We start from the raw sequence: 27124 nt of genomic DNA, 5'->3' as shown, positions 1-27124 counted from the left end.
GGCCATCATTTGCTGACTAATATTGTGGAATGAGGCTACTAATTCCACAAAATCAACACGACTGAATAAATTTTGCTGTCAGAAACAAACTGTACACAACGGTCCTCAACTTGTTTAATTGGATTCTTGACTTTGGAGTGACCTCTTTCAAATTGGCATGATCCAAATGATGAACGCTAATTTCATTTTGTGCCAGCGTTGCATGACATTTAATCTGTTCCTGTAATACCACTGCTCTTGAAACAACAAGGTCAATGAAAGATTCATGACAATTACTCATTCTTGCCAACAGGTTTAATAGCATTCTGTATCTGTATTTTGAACAACAGTGAAATATTGCAAATAAAACTTGTTGTGTCTACATGAAAAATATCCAGCACTGTAGGAATGTGACTGAGAGTGTGAACATTCTACAGCTTCCTACTCCATTGATTTGGGCTATCTAACATAATAACTACCCTCCACAACTACACTTAGTCACACTCAAACACACACAGACGCATGCATTCACTTATTGAATATTACACACATGTGCACACACTCCTTACGTCAACTCAGAACACACACCGGCCTCTTCCATTTACCATATCACTTGGGAATCACAAGTGCTCTTCTCTCTTCCAGGGAACAGGAGGTGGGAGATCGCAGAGGCAGCCGGCAGACCTGGCTGAAGTGCCATAAACAGCTCCTGACACCTCCCCTGCACTTCCTAATGCGTGTCTGGAATCTGCTCATGCATGCAGATGTTTTTTCAATACAAGGATACAAGGATACAAGGAAGTTTATTGTCACATGCATATAGTTACTGGAAGTAAGAAATGCAGTGAAATTATGTCTGGTGTCAGCCTATTTGTGCATTTATGGGGGGGAAAAGTGCAGTAGAAGGGTTTAGTAGATTAAGTGGCAAGGGCTGCATCAGAAAGGTGGGGGAGGATTGGGATTGGGCAGGGGGCACCAACAAGGAGCACCCATCACTTGGGAATCACAAGTGCTCTTCTCTCTTCCAGGGAACAGGAGGTGGGAGATCCCAGAGGCAGACCTGGCTGAAGTGCCATAAACAGCTCCTGACACCTCCCCTGCACTTGTGAACCACGCCATCTGGGTATCCATAAAGATTATTCACACTGTCCTTGGGTTTTGATTGAACACATGAGAAATAACTAGCTTTACACGCGTCGTAGGACAGGAATGCTAATCCTGGCGATACTGCAAGCTTAGGTAATAACAGGAAAATGGCTCATACATATATATGAAACATCTGCGGGCCTTCAGAGCCTAGTCAGTGTAATATTTACATATTTACAGGCATATTGTGAAGGTCAGAGTAATATTAACATTTAAAACGTATCTCGGAGGGACAGTGCTGGTCATGCCAATCAGGCTCCTCATTGACTCATTCTGTGCACAGCCCTGCTGCACTGTGTTTGTAAGATGGAGGATATCAGCTTATGCTTCTTTTCTATTTCTTTTTGTTCTTCATCAACATCTTCACAGACATTTGACTAAAGGCATCCTTACACCAGAACACTTTGACAAGATTTAGAGAAAGATTCTTGAAAGATTGTAGTCTTTTAAGTAAAATTTTAATGGGGGGGGCATTAGTTAAAAGACTCAAATATTTTCAAGAATTTTTCCTAAATCTTGTTAAAGTCTTCTGATGTATGGGTAGCATAAGTTGAAATGAAGTTTCAAGCATTCAACAACTTAACTTTCAGTCCATCGAGTCTCATGGCTCGGCAACGAGTTGGCCTCGTCCGCCATGTAATGTTATAGTCTGGGGGCGGTGGTAGTGTAGTGGTTAAGGAGCTGGGCTGGCGTGCAATAGCCTGAAAGTTGTCGGTTCAATTCCTGGCTTCCACCGTTGTGCCCTTGAGAAAGGCACTTAACCCCAAGTTGCTCTGGGGACAATGTGATCCCTTGTAATATAGCTGACATATGTAAGTCACTTTGGTCAAGAAGTGTCAGCTAAATGTAATGTAATGTAGTCTACCTCTCTCTACTTGTGTGTGTATAACATGTGGCATAGAGTCTCATGGCATGTAATGTTATAGTCTACCTCTCTCGACTTGTGAGTGTATAACATGTGGCATCGAGTCTCATGGCATGTAATGTTATAGTCTACTGTACCTCTCTTGTGCGTGTGTGAGTGTATAACATGTGGCATCGAGTCTCATGGCATGTAATGTTATAGTCTACCTCTCTCTACTTGTGCGGATGTGCGTGTATAACATGTGGCATCGAGTCTCATGGCTCGGTTGGCCTCGTCTGCCAGGTAGTTTCAAACAAACAGCCTGGTGCCCCAGCACGACCTCAGGAAAAATAGACAAACATTGTGCTGGGACTGGGGGCACGATTGAACCACAACACCTGTGCTCTTCAAAGGGACTCTCCCTACTGGTGGCCCATTAAACAGATGAGTTCAAGTATAAAGCATGCACTGTCATATATGCACACACACACACACACACACACACACGCACGCAACGCACGCACGCACGCACACACACACACACACACACACACACACACACACACACACACACACACATATATACAGCTGCATGCAAATACACAGATCAAACACAAGGCTTTTTGTGGGATGCTTTTGCTATTGCACACACTGCACTGAAACCTGCTGTCAACAGTGCAGTGTGCTGCGGTTCTCTTTGCGCAGAGTCAGACTGAGAAAGAGTGGGAGTGTGCGTGAAGTGGGTGCATTTGTGTGTGTGTGTGTGTGTGTGTGTGTGTGTGTGTGTGTGTGTGTGTGTGTGTGTGTGTGTGTGTGTGTGTGTGTGTGTGTGTGTGTGTGTGTGTGTGCCACTGCAGAGTGGGTGCATTTGTGTGTGTGTGTGTGTATCCACACCTGACAGAAGGATGAAGAAACAGAGAGAATTGTTGTTTGTTTGTGTGGTGAAAACGATATGTGAGTCGTCTGTTGATTGAGAACGAAAGAGATCACAATGGGAAGACAAACACTCAAACAAACAGATGGACATCTACGAACTGTACAAGAACACACACACACACACACACACACACACACAGGGGTTTAAGTGTGTGTGTGGGGGGGGGGGGGAGGAACGCAGTCCCACCACCTCAGATAAATTAACAATAAATATATTCTTTCATACCAACGATATAGCGCGATTATATTGTTAAAATAAATGGGAGTTAATTTTTCGCGTGTACAGAGGTGACCAAGAAGCTAGTATTGCTACACCACGATACTCAATATGTTGCCCAACGGTGAGTCATTTTTCCCCGTTGCACCGACACTGGATTTTAGGGTTCCCCCACCTGCCAAATCCCACTTTAATCACTGCACACACACACACACACACACACACACACACACACACACACACACTTCCATACAAATATACAAACATAGTGTGACAGCCTTTCAAAGCATAGTTGTCTAGTAATGCATTTACTTCCCCATTTTCTGGGGTTCATCTCCTTTACATATTCCAGTGCAGACATTCTGAAGACTTCGTAATAGCAATAACATAGTGACATATAACACCCCATCCAATTCACAAAACACATCCCATAAAAACATCAGAACACATATCTCTGCAACACAACTCTACATAAGGGGGCAGTCTGAAGTGCTAACCAGTAGGCCACGGCATATGACTGTCATTTATGTCTGATAGGCTATGTATAACATGTGAAGAAAGACAGGTAGCAGTGACGCAGGGTGTTATGAATTATACTTTTGTAAAGCAACAGCAGGGGGTGGGGGCATGCACAGATCTACGGGGTGGCAAAGGGTGGCAGCTGCCACCCCTGGGACACAGTCTTGCCACCCCTGTTGCCACCGCATTTATAAATCAGATAATATTTTTTTAAGTATATTTTATGTTCATACTGTACATGTTGGTCTGAGAACTGTGAGAAGGTGTGAAACCCGCACCAAACTCCTCTCAAATAGAAATCGCAGATTTAGAATCCCCCACACAATGGTTTCACCCATCACCATCAGCGCAGTGACCCCCGCGAAATTTCACCAGTGGCAGCAAGTTGCACAGTGCATGGAACTAGATGTCAACGTCTGTAGGCTACAACGAAGTGGTAAGTTTGACCACTAAGTCGAAAAAGTCCATAATCAGACCCATAGTCAGTCCATAATCAGTTAACCCGGCAACAACCCCACTGTTAGTCTACATTATTTACTGTACATCCGCAAGACTTTGTCTAATCGAATTTTTCGATGATGGTCAGGTCAGATAATAAGGACATGCTCATGCGTAGCTTAACGTTAGTCTATTTGTGTGTGTCGCTAATTTATAACCTTTGATTGTAAATACTGTTGTCGATGTCAACCCATTAATACACGTGATAATTCAACATGGGTTCTCAAAATTGTCATGCATCCACTTTCCCAGCATCTATGACTATCCAATTTTGGTCGACATGTCAAATCAGTCTAGGATATCTAATCGGTGTCAAGCTGGTGGGGGTTGCGTTTTTCTTTTTCCTTTCTTTTCATGGTGTAAATCAATCTACACAAGTAAAAGTACATGACTTAAATTCTACTCAATCACAATAAGTAAATGTACTATTTTCAAACAAACCCTACTCAGAGTAGGCTACTACACTAGACGTTTGGTGATGTCAAAGCACATCACATATGAAGCTTAGTGTGATGTAATTGCTTAGATTCCAGTTGAATCTTCCAGTTTCATTGAGTGGTAGATGGGTGGTAGATTTCAATAATTTGCTGGTAGATGAACCAACAAGCTGAGCAGCACAGGAGTTTGTGTTCTCAAGAAATTAACATGTTGCTTGTTCACTCGTGTTTGAGGTTGTTTCTTAATAGGAGATTTATAAAGGTACTTTAATACAGTAACTATACATGTACTTCATTATTCACCACTTTGTGAGTGAGTGAGTAGCCTAGATTGTGAATGGCAAAACATAATTTGGCACTAAAATGCAGGGACTGAAAACAGAATGATTTTCATTTAGGTTCGTTCTGAGCAAAAACATTATTTGATATCATAATATTATAATACCTATATAATATTAGGTCTTAAAAATGCTTAATAGCCTAACTTCATGCACAGGAAATGTCCTTGCTTTAAGCAATAGCCTAACCTATGTATGGTGCTACCAACTGCATGACAGGCCTATAAATATTTGCCTAGTGTCTCTGGTATTTAACAAATTGTTTCAGTAATTTAGACTACATACTTGGAAAAGGCAGTTAGATAGTGTTGGATATTAATGTTCTTTTTTTTATCAACTAGTAGTTCTAGCCAATTATGCAGGGGAGATACCGATTCATAACATCTGACTAAATTCATCTTATAAGGGATCTGGGGAACACTGTGTGGGCAGGTGACTTTCCAAGCCTATGGAGTTTTGAATAATATTCAAACAAAGGATAATCGGAATGATAAATACCGTTATTAACCGGTTATCTAAAATTGAAAATGACGTTTTAACTCCGGAACAAGTGAAATTGGTTTTGCTCCCATTTTCAGTTACGTCCTTCCAAAAACTTTGTTCGTTTCTGGTTTTCATTTTCATTCTTTGAACCATTTCTAATCCCTGCTAAAGATATTTGGCCTTTAATTGTAGTGGGGGTTGAAGTAAAAACTTTCCAAAGAATTAAATAATTGAATTAGATACCCAAACCCAGTACTTAGTTACTGTCCACCAGTGTGTGTGTTTGCATGTTTATTAGTGAGGTGGTAGATTAATAATTACATTCTTGTTATGTACAATTTAAATTGTTGTTTTATAATAAATCCAAAAAGAATGTTTTGACTAAGAAGGTACTTACTTGACTGAGTCTTTATTGAATCAGTTGGAAATGTTTTGACAGTCACGGTTATCATTACGGTTATCATTGCAAACCTGCATTAGCCTAGAATCTTGTTTCAATCCAGATAACCTAAATCTACTGATGGCTTATTTTGTATGACTAAATGTGTCCATATTCCCTCAAAACTCACTAGAAGACATAATTTGAGGGGTCATGTTTTTAAAAAAAATGTCTCCAGGGGAGCATATACCAAAATCATCAGAATCTTGTTTCAATTCAGATAACCTAAATCTACTGATGGCTTATTTTGTATGACTAAATGTGTCCATATTCCCTCAAAACTCACTAGAAGACATAATTTGAGGGGTCATTTTTTAAAAAATGTCTCAGGGGAGCATATACCAAAATCATCAGAATCTTGTTTCAATTCATCCTAAATCTACTGATGGCTTATTTTGTATGACTAAATTTGTCCATATTCCCTCAAAACTCACTAGAAGACATAATTCGAGGGGTCATGTTTTTAAAAAAATGTCTCCAGGGGAGCATATACCAAAATCATCAGAATCTTGTTTCAATCCAGATAACCTAAATCTATTGATGGCTTATTTGATAAATTTGTCCATATTCCCTCAAAACTAACTAGAAGAAATCATTTGAGGGGTCATTATTTTTTTAATTATCTGAGGGAACATACCTCCAAACCTCCCTAGAATTGCTTTTTGACACTGTATAATTACACAGAGAAAGAAATTCACATATTAAGACCCACATCATCCAAAACGCCAGCTACATCTCCGATTTGCCTCCCACTTCGTGTAATGTAGTGTAGAGAAGAAAACATATTCAATGAAATCCGTAGAATTTTAAGTTTTGAATAATGTCCATGGCCCCCCTCCTGGAACCTCATGCCACCCCTTCGCCACCCCAGGAAAAAATCTCTAGATCCGCCCCTGGGTGGGGGTCAACGGACCCATTTCATGTCTGTTTCAGTCAAACATGTCAAGATGTCTTCAGTCAAGACATCTATCTATTTACAGTTTTTCTCGATTGCTTTTACCTGCTTAAGTAAACTAGAACCCACTTGGTCTTCATGCCTACTTTCTTTGCACAGCAGAAGTAATCTCTTGCGAATGTGTTCACACATTTTTATTGGGTTCACACATTTCTCACACCCTTTTGCAAAACAGTTAACACAGGTGTCCTTCAAACTCAACTCTATTGGTTTTCCCATGCTAAACAAAAGGAAAACATCTTTTCACAGGTGGTATAGATTCCTTGCATAAGTCTGAATCTCTGATACACCTGTGTGAAACTCCTTTGCACAATTCTTCAATCAGCAATCATTCATTATACATAAGAGATGTCTGTTCTGTGTTGCTATTTGCAAGTATGGATCTAATGCACATTTAGACAAAGTACTGTATTGCCTATTTGGTGGAGGAAACAGTACAAAAGGGGTTTACTGTAGGTCTATTTCGATGAAAAATGACAAGTTGTAGTTCAATGAAATTTACTGTATCTTGCTAGGTATTTACTGTATATGTCTTACATGACAATGGCAGTTACATCTTGGGAGGAATGAATACATTCTTTTTTTATGTAGTACATTTTGTCTTTTCACAGTTTTTTTCTGATAGGCCTACTAGAAAAGTGAGAAAGTAATGGAACAGACATAGCAAAAATGCTCATTTTGAGAACTAGATTTTGAATTTTGTTGTCCAGTGTGTAATGATTGATTAAAGAGTGTTTTTAATTGGCAACAAGTTGTAGTGTTTGAAGGCAAGATTTGCTTTTGCTGCATGTTTTAAGTGTTTTGAGAGAGTAACAGCCTTTTGCAAGCAAAATGTGTCATTTTGTCCAGAGTGCTTTTGTTCAGACACGGGTGTTAACTGTTTTGAGAGTGTGATTTCAGAGTTGACACAGGTATCAAAACGATCGAGAAAAACTGTAACAGACACAGATAACAGAGGCCACAACCTTTCAGAAGGTTCTGAAACCATGATGCACTTTGCTAACGTCATAGTCTACCTCTCTCTACTCTGTGTGTGTGTGTTTTGGTGGGTTGGTGGGATAGGGGGATGGGGGGAATGGACGGCTTGCAGTTGCAAGGGACCTTCTCTCAAAGGTGTATGTGCAAAATCTCTTGCAACAAGAGAAGTCCCTAAGAAACTCAGCCTCGACACCAGCACTGCTATCTCTCACACCCCGCCAGATCTGACAGAATGGTGTGTTTTTCCCTCATGTGGTCATGTTTGTGCGTGTGTGTGTGTGTGTGATTGTGCGTGTGTGTTTGTGTGTGTGTGTGTGTGTGTGTGTGTGTGTGTGTGTGTGTGTGTGTGTGTGTGTGTGTGTGTGTGTGTGTGTGTGTGTGTGTGGGAGAGAGAGAGAGAGAGGTGTGTGTGTGTGTGTGTGTGTATGATTGTGTGTGTGTGTATGTGTGTGTGTGTGTGTGTGTGTGTGTGTGTGTGTGTGTGTGTGTGTGTGTGTGTGTGTGCTCACTGAGATTGGTGTGTTTTTCCCCTCATGTGGCCATGTGTGCGTGTGTGTATGTATGTGTTTGTGATTGTGTGTGTGTGTGTGTGTGTGTGTGTGTGTGTGTGTGTGTGTGTGTGTGTGTGTGTGTGTGTGTGTGTGTGTGTGTGTGTGTGTGTGTGTGTGTGTGTGTGCTTGTATGTGTATGTATGTGTTTGCGATTGTGATTGTGTGTGTGTGTGTGTGTGTGTGTGTGTGTGTGTGTGTGTGTGAGAGAGAAAGAGTGAGAGATAGAGAGATAGTACCCAAACATGTAATAAGGCCTGATCTCCTGACCTTGCTGAGGCTGTCCCATGTCCACCACTCCCTCTGAACATTAGACAAATTATATAATGTCCTCAAAATGTGGGTCACCCAAAGACTGCATTATAGCCCATTATCCAGGCCATCGATTCACCCTACACATAGAATGTCTCTCTATTGATGGATGTGAAGCGTTTTGTTGTCCCTTAGGATCACTGACTTAATCACTGACTTAGGATCACTGGCTTAATCACTGACTTAGGATCACTGGCTTAATCACTGACTTAGGATCACTGGCTTAATCACTGACTTAGGATCACTGGCTTAATCACTGACTTAGGATCACTGGCTTAATCACTGACTTAGGATCACTGGCTTAATCACTGACTTAGGATCACTGGCTTAATCACTGACTTAAATTACTCACATATCTCTACTTAATCCTGTCATGCTATGAATGCATTGAGATGCATTATCCTCATTTTAGGACTTCAAGCCATTGTCTCATCCTTCTGGAATACCCTTCCATGTATAATTCACTTACCAGTATGAATAAGAGTACTCTATTATAGAATATCTCTAGCATAGCTAGTTGAGGAGATAGCTGCTGCCCCCACAAGGCTGGGGGTGGTACTGCATGCCAATTAATTTTTTAAGGTGCTCTAAGCGATGCCACACGTTTTTTAGGCTAAAACATTTTATGTCACTAACTGCAAACATCACCTAACCAACTGCTAGCTGTCTGTGTGCCGAATACACTGTAAAAAAACGTGATCTCTGTGGACAGCCCAGGCTCCAAGAACGGCAACAAAAACAACCTGGGCAAACCTACTGTAGCCCATAAAAACATAACAATCTGTTCCAGCAAATCACAGATGAGATGCGCGTTTAGGAGAGTTTCAATTGCACGAGAGCAGCAGGGGAGGGAGGGGGAGGAAGTACTGAGCTAGCTCTCTGTTTTGTTTGAAAGTCAACAGAAGTGACGTTACCCAGCATCGCTTAGAGCACCTTTAATGTATGCACACCATGTATAGCTACAATATGGAGCTGGCCAGCCAGTAATGATAGCCTTTGAATGGTAGCCAAAGTGCCACTGGTCAAGACTGAGTGCCACCTGAGACACAAAGCTACAAGATACAGTAAAAGCTCCTCATATGACTTTCTCAAGGTGAACATCTCCCTATGCATACAACACTGAAGAACATTTGCTGCTGGTTGTTCAGAGGGGCTCAGAATGGAATGCTTGACTGTTAAATGTCCCAGGATCCACACTGCACTTTCTGCACACTTTGATTCTGCAAATACCTTGCTAGTGGATTTAGCCTTTACTGAAGAGGCTGCTGGTGGAACACACACACACACACACACACACACACACACACCTGATAGGGTTCCAAGGGATTCCAAGGGCTCTCCCAAACACCAGGGATGGGGCAGATCGGCGTCTCTGTGCCAGGCTGCGAAGATGCTGCAATGAAGAACAAAGAGAAGGTTAAGGGTGAAGGGTCAAATGGCATTCCTCTGATGCCTGTGCGCATGCTACACTATGTAAAATATAGCTCAGCTAAAGGGAAATGTAAATGCTAAAGGATTGGTGTGTGTGTGTTTGTGTGTGAGTGGGTGTCGCGTGCGTGTGTGTGTGCACCTGCTGTGTGCGTGTGTATGTGTGCAGGCACATGACCATTTATGTGCAAGTCAAGCAAGCTGAAGTGTTGTTATCAATCCATTATTCATTTGTTTGGATATGAGAGTGCAGTCCTGCCTGCATGACAAACAGCTGTTTTTTGAAGGCATGGCGTTAAACTCAGCAAGGGCTGTCAAATCAACTCCCAACAGCTTGCCGCTGGCCTTTTACTCCACAAGCTTTATCCTCAAAGCTGTTGCACTGATCAAATAGCTCAGAAGAGCACAAAACAAGATAATGAGGGAGGGAAAAATGCTTGTTTACATGTTGCTCTAAATGCATGTGTATGTGTGTTCAAGTCATTTGTTGAATCACGTGATCTCTTTGACCAAATATTCAAGCCTTTATCTAAAGGCCGACAGACATATTTAGTTTAATGTTTTGAAAGCTTCTGCACGCTTTGAGTCTGTGGAATTGGGTATGCATTAATGCATTCTTGTTTAAACTGACTGAGTTCTGAAGGTAATGAGTAGGCCTACTGACTTACTAAGTACTGAGCTACTAAATAATTGTCTAACAAAGTGCCCAGGAGCTGTGAAAAGTTTAGACTTCTGGGAAAAAGTTTGGTGTCTACTAGCCTGGAGAATCCAGACCAAAATCTTAGATTATGGGTCTGGCCACGAATAATGTAATGGCCCAACTCCAGGGGCAGCACCAAGCATGTATTTGAAAATATCACTGCACGCAATTGGATAACACTATACGACCAATGTTAACTGACTGATTCTGGACTTTGACGCAGTTGGATAACACTACGACTGTCATCTGTTTAGCTCACCTCTGACCCACCTACAGTATATCAGATACACAGATATGATTGGTTCCCCGCGATGCAAGAGGAAAAAGTTACCATGCATCATTACTCGTTGCCAAAGTCTCTCGCTGAGCAAATGCTTCCGCGAGAACTCTGGATTCCCAGGGTAGGTGTCTACAGCATACGGATGACACTGCCAATATGGTGCTGTATGGCACCGCCACTATAGTGATATATGAAAACAAATCAGCCTTCAACTCATTAAGGTCTGCAAATACAGCACCCTCCATATTTATTGGCACACCTAGTAAAGTTGACTAAAAACAGGTGTAAAAAATAATCTTTGGGTTATTTGTCTTAATCACACACAGTGAAAACAATGAGGAAAAATCCAACCTTGTAGGTGAGTGAGTTTATTCTAAGGAAAAGCAATATTTATTGCAAAGGTCCTGGGAACCTCATTAGTGCATGGTATCATAAACTACAAGAAAAAAAAATCTCTGCCAAGACACTAAAAGTGGGTCACAACACAAAAATGGTAATGAACACAAAATCAAGTTCTGTCATGGACATCTCAGTCCCCACATCTGATCTCCATAGAAAAACAGTGGGGTGAGTCAAAGAGAAGAATGCCCAAGTGTGGACCTAGGAATTTGGACGATCCGGAGATATTTGGTGGGGAACACAAATCCCTCGATTCTCCAACTTTAGAAGATATTATAGGAGAATATTGCGAGTCATTTTATTGGCAAAGGGAGGCTTTACAAAATATTACATACAGGGGTGCCAATAATTGTGACACGTGTATGTTTATTAAAACATGTTTGTTTGTGTCTATGAAACATTTGTTTCTCTTAATAAATTTGTTTCCCTTCAAGGTTGGATTTTTCCTCACTGTTTTCATTGTGAGACCAAGATAAATTCTCCGAAGATGATTTTTTTAAAAATACCTCATTTTACTCGTTACCTGGGGTGAAAATAAATGGTGAGGGCACTCTACTCTAGCTCTGCCTGTTTACAGCCACTTGTCCCAGGTGGATAATGGTGAGCAATTTTGTGGCTCAATTTTCTGTGTCTTGGGTCATTTTTTCTTTGAACATCTTATGAGTTTCCCTTTAATGTTTAGTTTTAGTGGTATACTGATCTCATGAAAACTCTCACAGACAATAGAGTAGGGTAGCTCTCCTAATTCATAATGACCCATAATTAATGCTCATCACTACTCCCTCTTTCTCTCTCTCACACACACACAAACACAACACACACACACACACACACACACACACACACACACACACACACACACACACACACACACACACACACACACACACACACACACACACACACACACACACACACACACACACACAAAACAAGCCCCACAACCACCCCCCTTGCCTTCTGCACGGTGCTTTCTTCTAAGCGTTCTGGGCCAATCAAGCGACTTATATAACAATGGCCTCTTGTTCCAATGAGGCCAACCCCTCACACACACACCACACAGACACACACAGATATATATATCTCACAACTCTCTCTGCTCTTTCACACACAAATGCTCAAATGAATGTATATATGCGTTCTGCTTATTCTTGACTGAGCCTTTGAAAATGCTGGCTACCATACCATATAAAGATTATGATAATCTATAAAATCTCAAAGAATGGGAGGTCTCTTCATAGATGAGTGGAGGTGCAAAACGCACACCAGAAAAGGAGGTGCTGGCAACCAGTAAAACACTTGCAAAAGGAGAGAAGTGCCGGACACTCCCGAGTTACACATATAAGTCTTTAATGTGACAACGTTTCGGCCTGTCGGCCTTCCTCAGGTCTCTTCATAGACTCATTAAATGCCATTAAGGTTTCCAATCTTATAAAGGTAGTGTCTTCCAGTCCCGTTTTGAAATGTATCACGGTAACTATTATTTATAACAACCATTAGCACACACTTAATTCAGACATCAACTTGTCATTACAAAGGCTCTCAGCAAGGCCTACTGTATGTTTTCGAAGGGTCACTATGTGAAAACATAAGCACTGAAGCTTGTGTATCAGTAAACCCACAGACACATGGTCCATTGTATTTGGGTCAAAAACTCATCAATGGACCATTATCACAAAAAGACACAACCAGTGACAAAGCTGACCTGGTCTCGCCGTCTGACCAACACAACAAAGAAGAAGGAAAAAAAAAACAACGAGGCTAAGAGGAGAAAGTGGGTCAGGTGTCCAAACGGAGATGCTTGCCTAACTCTCCTGGGTGGCAAATCTTCCTCATCCCCATCATCATGATCATTGTCATCACATCATCATCATCATCATCACTGAAGTAGATGAGCCTCTCTCACACTTTGGAACCGGTAATTTCCAGTAATTACCGGCACCCTGGCATAGTGGCCTGGAGGGTGCCTCAAGCCAAATGAGCCAAAGACGTCATCCTCAACAAAGCTTTGATCCTAATGGGGACACAAACACAAATAAAGAGAGAGGGCGAAGAACGAAGTCGAAAGAACGACTATAACAAAACAAAAATAAAAATAAAAAGACACAAGAAGAGGAAGAACAACAACAAAAACAATATAAGAAGAACACTTATGAAAAGAAAAGACATAAGAAGAAGAAGAACGACAACAAAAACAGTATAAAACTGCTTACACACTAAATCTTTGCTTGTCACACAATTTTCTAAACATGTCCTCCAAACATCATAACCCGACACCAAATCTGCAAAACCATACACTAATTCTCAGTGTTTGACTCAGTTTTCAATTGACTAAAATACATTTTGCAAAACACCACACACAATTTTCTACCTAACACACAAAAATCTAACAGGAAGTAACTTGATTTCGTTCTTCAAACACAACCCATCAAAATGCCACACTAAATCACCAGTGCTTCACTCTTTCTCTTCACATGTGCAAACACTCTTTACTTTACTGAACACCATCCAATCATTGCCTTAGTATAGGTCTATGAATAGATATACTCTCTATATAGGTATAGACCCTTTCAATCTGCTCCTAGAGGATTTCCGGTTGAAATATTCAGAACCAATGCAGATACTTTGAAAATAGAGAAATTACAGTAATCGGACTTTAGCTTACAGTAATGTTCTACAAAAAGTTGACTTTATGTAAAATTTGTCTTTTTACTCTATTTTAGTTTGTCCCCATGTTACAGTACCATTAGCTCAATACATTTTTCTGTGCCTCCAGAAATGCCTTAGGAACGCTTACTGTAGAATTGTTTGTTTCTGCAGTTGAAAGGGTCTATAGTCCTATGAATACATACTGTACACCCCCCCCCACACACACACACACACACACACACTTGTCTTTAGAAAAAAACAAAATCAGTGTTTTCAAAACTCCATGTACATCTGGTGGTCACTGTATTCTTCTTTGCTTTTTTTCTTGTTTGCTGTAAAATACTGTATTCACAACAGCAAATTATTTGGGAAAAATCACTATTTTTGGTTTCAATATTGCTTGCATTTTCACTGTGTATTTCAACTTCTCTTTGTTGATACCGTAACTTTCACTCTTGTATGGAAATACATATAGAAAGCCTAAGACAGAAGAGCTTTAGGTTTTGAGCAACAGTGTGTACATGATGTATCCAAAATGTCATATTATGACAAAATGTGTTTGTAATGTGAGGTGAATGTTTGCTTTAAACATGTGTTTTTGACATTTTGAATGTTGTGTGTCATTTTGCTGGAGATTTGGGGCATTTTGCATTTTGTGAGCAGTTGTGGGTTTTGTGTGTGGAGTTTTGAAAAATAGACACAGAGTTTTGAAAACGTGTGTAAACAATTGTAAAAAAAACTGTATGAAAAGAAAAGACATGACAAGAAGAAGAACGATAACAAAAACAGTATAAAAAGACACAAGAAGAAGAAGGACAACAAAAACAGTAAAAAGACATAAGAAGAAGAAGAACGACAACAAACAGTGTAAAAAGACATAAGAAGAAGACATTGCAACTTCTCTTTGGTATTTTAGTTACAAGGAACAAGTAGCAAGTGGGAAAGACAGAGATGGGGTGCGATCGGGAAAGGGCCGCAGCCGAAACCAGGTCCCAGTGGCCACTTGAGAGCCGAATGTAGTGCAAATGCATCCCAAGCTGCATCCATATTCCACATATGGAGGTTTTTCTATCTCAAAAGGTGACTAACTACAAGCGGTTATTAAATTAAAGGTCAACTTCCTCAAGTATATTTCACAAGGCATCTTTATGAAGGTATACTACTATGAACGTATCAAGTATAGCAACTTCATAATTATTATTTTTTCCTGTTTTGGTGTGATACAGATACAATACATGGATCACACTGATTATGACTCCACTGAATTAACAGGAACGACTGATTAACCTGGGTCTTGAGGACCTTCATTTCCCTTCAGCCTGGGTGTTGTTGGGGTTGTTTATGTTCACAAAGGACAGGCCTGGGAAAGCATTTAATAGATGGCATTAGCTGCCCTGGATGTCTTGGTCAAGGTGGAACATTACAGAGTGTGTATGTCAATGTCAATGTCAATGTCAATTTTATTTATATAGCGCATTTACAGAGGGCTTAGCCGCACCAAAGTGCCTCACAGTAAAGTGCAATAAAGAAATACAGGAAGGCACAAAAACAAAAAGGGCTATAGTTAAAATAAATTAAGAAATGCAGAAAAAGAACATTTAAAACTAAACACTGGGGCATAAAGGGAGACACTAGTCAAAGGCAAGTGAAAAGAGGTGGGGAAGTCTTTAAAAGGGACTTAAAAACATTCAGAGACTGAGCTGAACGGATGTGGAGGGGGAGGCAGTTTCAGAGTCTAGGGGCTGCCACTGTATACACATGCCTATTTCTTATGTATGTATCAGCATTTCAAATTGTGTGTGTGTGTGTGTGTGTGTGTGTGTGTGTGTGTGTGTGTGTGTGTGTGTGTGTGTGTGTGTGTTTGTGTGTGTGTATTTGTGTCATCATTATACTGTATATGTATGCAGCGACCATCGATTTCAACTCACCAAGCCAGTTGGCGAGCCAAACTAATGCTGTGTCAAGAGTAACTGATTGTATGTATACTTTGCAGTGTCCCCCAAAACAGATGCTAATCAAAATGTAACCAATCCAAACCAGCATAACATAAGATATGGATGACCTGGGCCTCAGTGTTGTGTTCTTATTAAAGTAAATATGTGCAATTATGAATCAAATCAGTGAGAAATTGCAGTAAAATGTTTTAAAGATGCTACTCTGATTCAGCAACTCTCAGCAAAGAGATGAAAGGGGACAACATCCTCAAAATCAATTTCTGAATCATATTGAAGCATTTTCGCAGACAAGTCTAGTCTGAACTAGTGTTTTCCAAGATGTTTGCATTAACCATCCAGAAGAACCAAGCAGTAGAAGAATCACCACAGAGATTCGGGTTCAAACCCACACCCAGATAGCAAAATCAGATTGGCAGATAGCTGGTGGTATGCCGCCAGTGGCGTGCCACTTGTGGTCCGCCATTGGATCACCATCTCTTTAAATTTAACTTGTCATAAATATTAAGAACTGAAAAAGATTTTAGACCAATAGTGGCAAAATATTTGTCTGCAACCCGCCAGCGGACCGCCAGAGAACCGATGAGCAAAATGCCGTGCACCGCCAGCTATGCCCCCAATGGACTGACAGTGCTCCGCCAGCCTCTTGCTATCTGGGACAACGGTACTCACAGGTCGGATGGAGGCAGCTGCATCGTCGTAGCTTCCCCTCCTCATGGTTGGCGAGTGAGAGAGAGAGATGTGAACAGGTGAGTCCTCTTGCAAAGGTCCTTCTGTCACTCCTTGTGCGCTAAAAACGAAGCAGGACTTCAGTGTCCGACTGTCAGTGGAACACTTGTGAGAGTGTGTGTCTGTGTGTGTTACAGAGTGCTCCGCCGGAGCCCTAGTTTGGTGACTGACCACAGATGCCTCTGGGATGTGAGTATATGTGGGTGCCCAGAAGCGGTGTACAAAGAGGTGCTGTGGTATGTGTGTGTGTGTGTGTGTGTGTGTGTGTGTGTGTGTGTTTTTGACTGTCTGTGTGTATATGAGTGGGATGCTATGGGTTTGTGTAGGTGTGTGTTGTGTGTGTGTGTGTGTGTGTGTGTGTGTGTGTGTGTGTGTGTGTGTGTGTGTGTGTGTGCGTATCAAACAGCTCTGCTGACCGGCTTCTTCAGCTGTTCGTAATGAGGCTGAGAACAATGGAGGCTCACAAGGGACAAAAAAGAGGGAGGGTAGTGTGTGTGCGTGTTTGAGGGTGTGTGTGTGTATGTGTATGTGTGTGTGAGTGTGTAGAAGGGGAGGGGGTTCCGCCTGACCTGAGCCCCAGCACGTCCCTTCAACGACATTCCCACCAACCCTAAAAATAAGAAATAACTTGCTTTGAATGATAAAGTTGTATTTTAGAATTAAACAATGCATATCTATGATGATCTAAATTACCCTTTGAACCAGTAAAACAAGCAAATTGTGTCTATTGCTGCTATTCACATTAACATTTAGCCTAACTTTGATATGATTATGACAATGAATGGAGAGAAGTGAAGTTGATTTAAACACGTTTTCAGTTAGGCTAAGTTAGTTGGGCATCGTTTGTACTGCCTCGCTCAGTTTAATGACACACAGTAGATGTGACGTTGAGGAATGGACTAACGTTGAGGAACAGGATAACTCGCCTGGTAGCGGCGTCCAGGAAATTATGACTGACATCAGAATGTGCCACAAGTTTGAGTGCAGCTTTTAGTAGGTATTCTGTTCCAAGATATATCAATCTAACAAAACCTCACCGAATAGCTTTTTCCCTGATGTTCTCTCACCCATGGGCTTTTCCATAGATTTGACAGAGTCGCAGATTGATGACGCCATTTTTAGCATAGTGTTACAAAAACATTGGTTATGGGCCCATAACGTGAGATACAAGATAGTGGAGCCAGTCATACAGTGTTGGTTATCTGGAAAATAACAATGGTCACATGAAGGTACAGAATTCTGGAACAGTAACTTTAGTTCGCCTCCTGTTTGAAATCATTCCCATTTGTCAAAATCAGTGTTTTCCTTTAACTTCTCTGCTTCAACCCCTCCATGTCACTCACATCAGCAGTTCCCTCAATGGCTGGACATTACTGTTTTATTTCAAGCTATACATATTTTCATTCTTTCATCCTGCCATTAAAAACAGGTCAATCCAATGTAGCCTACACAAGAAGGTCACTGCTGCTCAGGACTAGGCTACCTAACAGTGTCTTGTTATTCCTAACAGTATTTTTTTGTATGTGATGTTTTCCTATTTGTGGTATGAGGCATGAGTCCTTATGCAACTGAGGAAGACGTATTGGCAGAGAAGATGGGTATATCAAATATGTATCAGGATCTTTGACATAGGGGCACAGTGAGGTGTTACTTACTGGCTTAGCCTAGCATGACTAGCATAAGTAGCATGACTAGCATAACTGAAGCCCACGTGGCACCATCAGTATTCGTAGAAGGGATACAAATAATCCGCCTTTCCAGGTGTGTTGTGCTGTATGTGTTGGTCCACATGCATCTGCACAGACCTTTAATCTGTTCAGGCTTTAATCTGTTCAGGCAATGCAATCGAGATTCAATCTTAATTGGTCATTGGTCAACTCCATTTTAATAAAATGGAATGCATTGTATTTAAAAGAAAAGACAATTATCGGTAACACTTTACTTGACAGTATCGACATAAGAGTGACATGACACCGTCATGAACATATGACACTGTCATGACACATGAACCCGGGCCTAGCCCTAACCTTAATCCTAATCTATAACTCTAATCCTAACCCTTACCCTAATCCTAACCATAATCCTAGCCCTAACTTGTTATGACAAAAACCGAATGTCACTCAATAACAGAAGCGTTATGTCATAAACGTTTATGACCTGTTTATGACACATTCTTGACAGTGTCATGTCACTCTTATGTCGATACTGTCAAGTAAAGTGTTACCCAATTATCACAACAAAAAAAATATGATATGCATGAACACAACTGTGGCACTTTTGCTGCTGCCAATCAGGCAGACGAAAACAAAACCTCAGAGGTAATGACGTGTGTCAGAGGTAATGAAGGACACAGGCACAATGGAATCCAACAGGTGAGAATGCTATACTCAGTGGTTAAAGTGGGATTTGGCAGGTGGGGAAAACCTAAAATCCAGTGTCAGTGCACATTGTGCCTGTATAAAACAGTATACCAAATAAGATTACAAACCCAAATATTAAAGGATAGAAAGAGAGAGGGAATGAGAGGGATAGAGAGAAAGATAGAGAGAGGAAGACAAAGGGAGACAGAGAGAGGGACTGACAAGGCCAAAAGAGTAAAGGCCAAAAGAGTAAAGGCAAAAGAGCAAGACAAAAGAGAAGAGAGCTTTTCTCCGAGAGCTTTCCTAATTTAAGTCCAACGCTTTTGAATATTCAAGCCTGTCCCACCTGCCTTGCAGGTCATTGGATAGCTGGTGGGATAGGTGTGAGTGTGAGGCTTGTGGTTCTCACACCTAAAGCTTACGGTGTAGTTTTTAATCTACAACTAAGCACAAATTCATTAAATTGTGATGGAACCATGATCAGACTGTTGCCCACATTACAAGTATTAATTCAAGACCAAACATGAATGTATTATTCACAACATAGATTGACATTGATTTCAGAGGTAACCATCAGAGTAGTTGCTCTGCACTGCTCAGCACTGCCTCTGAGACTGTCTTCTTGGATTTAGATGATACGTCTTTGTTTTCCTATTTACAATCAGGCTGTTTATAGGAGATAAACATAAAATACTCACCTGAATAAAAAAATCAGCAGTAGCAAGTGCATTCTTAATTAAAGCTGCAGTTGGCAAGTCTGACAGATTAAGGGGACTTAGCCAAAATGTTGAATGTTTACAACTCTTATGCCCCTCCCCCACAACCACCGAGCACCCTCTCATCGAGTTCATGCTTGTCAGTGCGCACCAGACTGTGATTGACATTAAGATTTCACACAGCCCTGCTCTGATTGGACCAGAAGAACCGGGAGCTGTGGATTTTTGCAAAACAAATAACAGGCTCTAGGTGGAGGTAGAAGTCTGTGTTTTTTTCAGTTACACTTCACTTGACAGTGTCGACATAAGAGTGACATGACACTGTCATGAACGTGTCATAAACAAGTCATAAACATTTATGGCATAACGCTTCTGTTATTAAGTGACATTCGGTTTTTGTCATAACAAGTAAGGGTTAGGATTAGGGTTAGGTTTAGGGTTAGGTTTAGAGTTATGGTTAGGGTTGGGTTAGGATTAGGGTTAGGTTTAATGTGTTATGACAGTGTCATGTGTTCATGACAGTGTCATGTCACTCTTATGTCGATACTGTCAAGTAAAGTGTTACCCAATTATCACAACAAAAAAAAATATGATATGCATGAACACAACTGTGGCATCTTTTGCTGCTGCCAATCAGGCAGACTAAAACAAAACCTCAGAGGTAATGACGTGTGTCAGAGGTAATGAAGGACACAGGCACAATGGAATCCAACAGGTGAGAATGCTATACTCAGTGGTTAAAGTGGGATTTGGCAGGTGGGGGAAAACCTAAAAATCCAGTGTCAGTGCACATTGTGCCTGTATAAAACAGTATACCAAATAAGATTACAAACCCAAATATTAAAGGATAGAAAGAGAGGGAATGAGAGGGATAGAGAGAAAGATAGAGAGAGGAAGACAAAGGGGAGACAGAGAGAGGGACTGACAAGGCCAAAAGAGTAAAGGCCAAAAGAGTAAAGGCAAAAAGAGCAAGACAAAAGAGAAGAGAGCTTTTCTCCGAGAGCTTTCCCTAATTTAAGTCCAACGCTTTTGAATATTCAAGCCTGTCCCACCTGCCTTGCAGGTCATTGGATAGCTGGTGGGATAGGTGTGAGTGTGAGGCTTGTGGTTCTCACACCTAAAAGCTTACGGTGTAGTTTTTTTAATCACAACTAAGCACAAATTCATTAAATTGTGATGGAACCATGATCAGACTGTTGCCCACATTACAAGTATTAATTCAAGACCAAACATGAATGTATTATTCACAACATAGATTGACATTGATTTCAGAGGTAACCATCAGAGTAGTTGCTCTGCACTGCTCAGCACTGCCTCTGAGACTGTCTTCTTGGATTTAGATGATACGTCTTTGTTTTCCTATTTACAATCAGGCTGTTTATAGGAGATAAACATAAAATACTCACCTGAATAAAAAAATCAGCAGTAGCAAGTGCATTCTTAATTAAAGCTGCAGTTGGCAAGTCTGACAGATTAAGGGGACTTAGCCAAAATGTTGAATGTTTACAACTCTTATGCCCCTCCCCCCACAACCACCGAGCACCCTCTCATCGAGTTCATGCTTGTCAGTGCGCACCAGACTGTGATTGACATTAAGATTTCACACAGCCCTGCTCTGATTGGACCAGAAGAACCGGGAGCTGTGGATTTTTGCAAAACAAATAACAGGCTCTAGGTGGAGGTAGAAGTCTGTGTTTTTTTCAGTTACACTTCACTTGACAGTGTCGACATAAGAGTGACATGACACTGTCATGAACGTGTCATAAACAAGTCATAAACATTTATGGCATAACGCTTCTGTTATTAAGTGACATTCGGTTTTTGTCATAACAAGTAAGGGTTAGGATTAGGGTTAGGTTTAGGGTTAGGTTTAGAGTTATGGTTAGGGTTGGGTTAGGATTAGGGTTAGGTTTAATGTGTTATGACAGTGTCATGTGTTCATGACAGTGTCATGTCACTCTTTTGTCGATACTGTCAAGTAAAGTGTTACCTTTTTTTCTAAAACTGGCTGATTTATGTTGTTCTGTCGGAGCATAGTGTCAGTTTCAGTGAATATGCTCAAAACAATCTTGCCAACTACAGCTTTAAGTTACAGTTTTTTTCCATTCACTGTGCCAGGAATGCCACATTCACATAGTTTCCCTTTGCCTCATGGGTAAAGCACTTGACATTTAAACTTTGTCTGTGAAGCATTATGTAAAGATTTAGTTTGATCTAGATCTCTTATGTCAGCTGGACCAGTGGGCATTAAGGCGAATCCACACCTAGCCGACTTCAAAGCACACGCTGCAGTCCCTAGTAGGTGTGGATTTAAAGACCCTTCAAAGATTTTGCGTGCTCGACTATCTAGCCCAACTAATGTCTTAAAGGTTGTATCAGCGATGGCTGGGTAACGTCACTTCTGTTGATGTTCAAACAAAACAGAGAGCTAGCTCGCCACTCCCTCCCCCTCCCTCTTGTGCAATTGAAACTCTCCTGAATGTGCATCTCGACGGTTATTGGTTGGAACACTTTATTTTGCCTTTGAGTGGTTGGCAATGCTTGTTGATACAGTAGCATTTGTTTTTGTGTGCAGATCTCAGAGCCTAGGCTGCCTGCAGAGACGCGTTTTTTGACAGCCTGCTTATGGGGTGGGCAGCTAGCAGATCATTAGGAAAGATTAGTTGAATGTGATCATTTATGTTTGGGCCTTTTTTGGGCCTGCCATTGCTGATACAACCTTTAATTCCACACACTAAGTATGGGTCCAAGGTTCCTCAAGGCTGCTGTGTGTTACAGACTTTCAAAGATCCCTGAACCTTTAGTTACCTGCAGGCTGACTGACTGTTATGCTTCCAAACTAGGGCTGAACGATTAATTGCATTTGCGATAATACCAACCGCAATTTTCTTATACCAGCTAATGTTAGAACACAGCTAGATGGCCACTGAGACCATCTCACTTTGGCTACTCCACAAAAGGGAACAGCACACACAGTCCCCTTCATCTCTGGTCGGTGGCCGAACCAATCCACGGCATCTGCTCACCCCCAGAGTTTTTAATTGCCCTTCACAGACCAAACAAACACACATAAGGGCAGAACTGAACTGAACTGAACTGGACACGGAGGCTTCGTATCCAACCAACAGCAAAACAAAATGGAGAATAGAGCACATGCTGCAGCAACACTAAAAATAATCTCATGTGCTGACCCCCACTTCCTGTGAAAGCTTCAGCCCACTTAATATTTAAAAGATGGACTATAATATAATGTAGGACAATTTTCATGTCTACTATTCACACAAAATTGTGCTTTGACTTTTTTTTTTCATGGTATGTCTGATGGTCATTTGTTGTGATGGCTCAGTCTGTGGGAACAATGGGTATGTCAGGGCAATGGATGAGAAAATAGATTTCTTTATAATTAGCTTTATAATAGCTTTCTTTCTCTCACAAAGAGAATGTCCTTCACTTCCGTGGGTCTGGACTAAAACTGAAATGATTTTGAAGGAGTCTAATAATTATCTGTTTCCTTCAATTAAGCCATCTGCAGAGTTGGGTGTGTAACGTGTTGTTCGTGTTACTGTTCTAAATTCAGTAATCACACTACAGTTCCTAACAGTGTGTGACCAAAGATTACTACATTCTCCTATTTTAGATAGCCTACTAGGAAAAAAGAATCCTCCTCCTCAAGCCGTGGAGACGCATGTTGTGCGCTGGTGTGCTTTAGGCTTACCCTGTCATTAGCAGGGTATGTGGAATCAGGCCGCCTCCTACAGCACTGCCTCTGAGACGGACGGGGGCAATGGATCAAAACGAAAAACAATGGTTCCGTGTCATCCTTGTGGGGCTACATGCCCAACAAGTTTTGTGCACCCCGGTCTTTCAGTGTCCCGGGAATTGTTTTACTGAAGAAATTCGCTGTGCGAAAGTCATAATAATATGGGTTGGAGCTAAGTGTTAGGGGGTCATTGCTGTAGTGTGACGGATAATGGAATATTGATATTAACAGATCCTTTGGTACATCGGTGATGATGAGACATCTATCCTTGCAATTAACAGCAGTTCTGTAAGGTTCAGGAACAAATCCACAGCGCCAAGCCTCTCAAGTAGGCTACTGTGGGTCAGGAGTGCAACGTGTATTGCAAATATCTAATCTAAACAGATGTGTCTTAATTGAATTGCAAGAGAGAAAGGGGGGGCATGAGATATTCAAAAGAGAAGATATATGATGAGAAGTATTTGGTGAAACCTGCTGTCATGATCTGAGCAAGACTGGTGAATGCTAACTGTCATGTTATAAGGCTATATATTATGGTGTAGCACACGTGTACGCATAATAATATACTGCTCTGCAAAGTGCATTAAAACCGCTATTTAACACTATCCTTATGCAGGGTTCTAAATTAACATTTTTGATCACCAAAAAAAATGGCTAGTAGAAATTCTGATTGGCTAGTTTACCAGCCAATCAGAATTTCTACTAGCCATTTTTTCCCAGTGAAAATAAGAGAATTATGAGTTTATGAGATGAGTGTCACTGAATGCATTTGATCATTTTATTAACATTGTTGGCATGAATACATACCACAAAATATACACAGAAAGTGCAAACACTTCATTTCATGTTTGGGATCGGATCTATCTATCTATCTATCTATCTATCTATCTATCTATCTATTTCTCTGTCAATATCCTCACCCCCTGCTTCATTCCTCTTCTCGCCCCCATAAGTCTGTCTCAACCACTGCTGCATTTAGTTTAATCTTAACCTAATAAAAAGGAGATATCAATTATCATCAACAATGACAAGCCAGCTGGAACCAGCCACTCGTTTTCTCTCCCTACCGTGCACGCTCAAACGCGCTCTCAATTAAATGGAGTAGCATAGGGCCTATGTTCAAGTTGGATCTTTATAGAGAGGACCCGAAAAGTATCATCTTTATGTAACATGCTGTTGGTGCATGTTGACATTGTATACTTTCTCTAACAAGAGTGAAAACAGTTTGCAGTACAGCTATAATTATTAGCTAAATGTTGGTCCCTTCTCTGTCTTTTGGTGCCCTATAGTGCGTGATGTGTGTGGTGGTGGTAATCACTGATCAGGCAACTGAAAAGTTTCCCCTACAAGCTCCTCACGTTCCATCTTCAGCTAACTCCATAGACAATAAAATAAACGATCTTGCTGCTTCAGGTTTTGTGGCCTCCATTACATGACATCAGCCCCCCACAAAGGAAATAAACACAATGCGTTAATTGCGTTAATATTTCGTAACGCGTTATGTAGGCCTATTTGTGTTATGTATTTGTGTTACTTTACTTTACTGGCTAACTCCCTCCTCTTTCAGTCTATGCTCCCTGCTCTGTCTCTGTTTGTTCTTCTAATTCCATGTGTTTTCTGGTAGATGCTCCGTTCGTTTCCATGGTCTCTCGCGCTGGTTTCACTGCAAACTGCGCGCAGCCAATGGGCGTATGAAACGTCATCACGTAGCATTACGGCACAGTGGTCATGGGAAATGTAGGAAGTACTGCCAGGGAGATATATGACCGAGAACAGTATGTAATGCCTCATGCATCACCGGCCAAACTGGCTATAGTAAGTTTTTATTAACACCCCCCAAAATGATCATTTTATCCCGCATTTGGCGGGTGTTAATTTAGAACCCCGGCCTTATGTGACCAAAGGGCAGACTGCTTCCATGGTAACGCAGGCTACCCTCAGCTGTCAGTCACCCAATGGGGGAGGCAGGTGACTGGGGCCTGTGAGAGAATTGCATAATAATAATAATAATAATAATAATAATAATAATAATAAGCTTTATTTGTATAGCACCTTTCATACACAGAATGCAGCTCAAAGTGCTTTAAATTTGAAGCATGTAACACAATAATAGTCAGTCAGTCATTATCAATCACTTTGATACGCATGACACTTATCACATCCTTTAACATCAATACAGCCCCACATTACCCCTACTGTCAATCAGACAGCATGGGATGACCAGATGCCGGGGATATGGGAGTCATCCAGTGGAACCTCCATACTTCAAAGACAATAACACAGAGATACACTCTTCATCTGTTTGCATAGGACAGAGAAGGAGAGGGAGAGAGGTGCGGGAGGAGAGGGAAAGGGGGGGGGCAATGTTATCAGAAAAGGATCTACATAAGATGCTTGCCATAGATTGAGGTTGCTAGATTCCTCATGCCCGGATCAAACACATCACAACAGCATAGCTCTGAGTCTTTCACTATGTCTGTATTATGTAACACACTACAGGCTGGCCTGTCACTGGCGTAACATTCACCAGCAAATTCATCAAAGCCCTGCAGTGTTATCTAACCAAGAAGAGATTAGGCATAAATCTATATTAAAGCAGGAAGTTATCCAAGCAATTCTCCACCTTATGTGTCAAATAAGGCGTGATGGAATTTTCCTGCAATAAATTAGCTGATGCATAACAGGTCTGAAATCAAGCATGAATATGCCGATTGGCAACGTACTGTGAGGGTGTTCTGTGTAAGAACTCAGGGAAATTATGCTCAGCACTTACGCAGCCGTTAATATGATGTTATTTTGTCTGACGATTGGCAAAGCCAATCTGGGGCGTACCAAAGTCATGATGTGAACACCAAAAGGGTTATAATGAGCAATTACAGTTACATAACTGTGCTGAACTCCTTCCTGTTCCAGATAATGGCAGCCTATTGGCTGTCTGAACCCCCTCGTCCAAAACAATCATCTGCTCTCAAGACCCAGCGTTTTGTGTCTACAATGTCGACGGTCAGCCAATTTTACTAGTTGAGCTATTCGATTTCTACCCTTCAATTTAGCATTGCTGAAAAATGCTCTGGGAATATAATGGGCCCAGATTCCAAATTTAAATTTGAGTCCATACAGCTTTTGTTTTACACACACACACACACACACACACACACACACACACACACACACACAAAGATTATCAGTGGGTTTTGTTGGCTTGGGTCTTTTCTACAGTGAACCTCCCAGGAAAAGGAAGGATTTTTTTTTCCAGCAGTATATCTGATTGGGTCACGACCTGGAAAAAAAACAATTGGCTCTGCCTCTGCCAGCAGAAACATCCTCAGCGTGGATGTTTCTGTGGATCCTTATCACCTAATGTGTCCCTGGAGCACAGGTGGTAAAAGCTTCCTGCTGGAAATGGAACCATCTTCAGCATACAATCTATAGGACACCATGTTGTTAATGGACAGAAGGGACGAAGGGATTAGCAATGTTAACCTAGCATGTTCCAGCTGTCCTCTGATAGGGGTTAGTCTT

The 27124-nt window shown here is 41.2% G+C and overlaps 1 protein-coding gene across 1 annotated transcript in view; it reads right to left on the bottom strand.

The window, feature by feature from the left end:
* The window catches only part of tagapb (T cell activation RhoGTPase activating protein b), a 42927-nt gene extending 25922 nt beyond the window's left edge, over positions 1–17005 (bottom strand). The window contains exons 1-2 of the mRNA XM_048249697.1: positions 16710–17005; positions 9937–10022 (exon numbers count right to left, since the gene is read on the bottom strand). Of these exons, the coding sequence (XP_048105654.1) occupies positions 9937–10022; positions 16710–16754 (131 nt within the window). The 5' untranslated portion in view covers positions 16755–17005. The remainder of the gene's footprint in view (positions 1–9936; positions 10023–16709) is intronic.
* Between the last annotated feature and the right edge of the window lie 10119 nt (positions 17006–27124).

The sequence above is a fragment of the Alosa alosa genome, chromosome 8 (genome assembly GCF_017589495.1).
Source record: "Alosa alosa isolate M-15738 ecotype Scorff River chromosome 8, AALO_Geno_1.1, whole genome shotgun sequence".
Classification (NCBI taxonomy): Eukaryota; Metazoa; Chordata; class Actinopteri; order Clupeiformes; family Clupeidae; genus Alosa; species Alosa alosa.
This window is presented reverse-complemented; position numbering and strand designations above follow the sequence as displayed.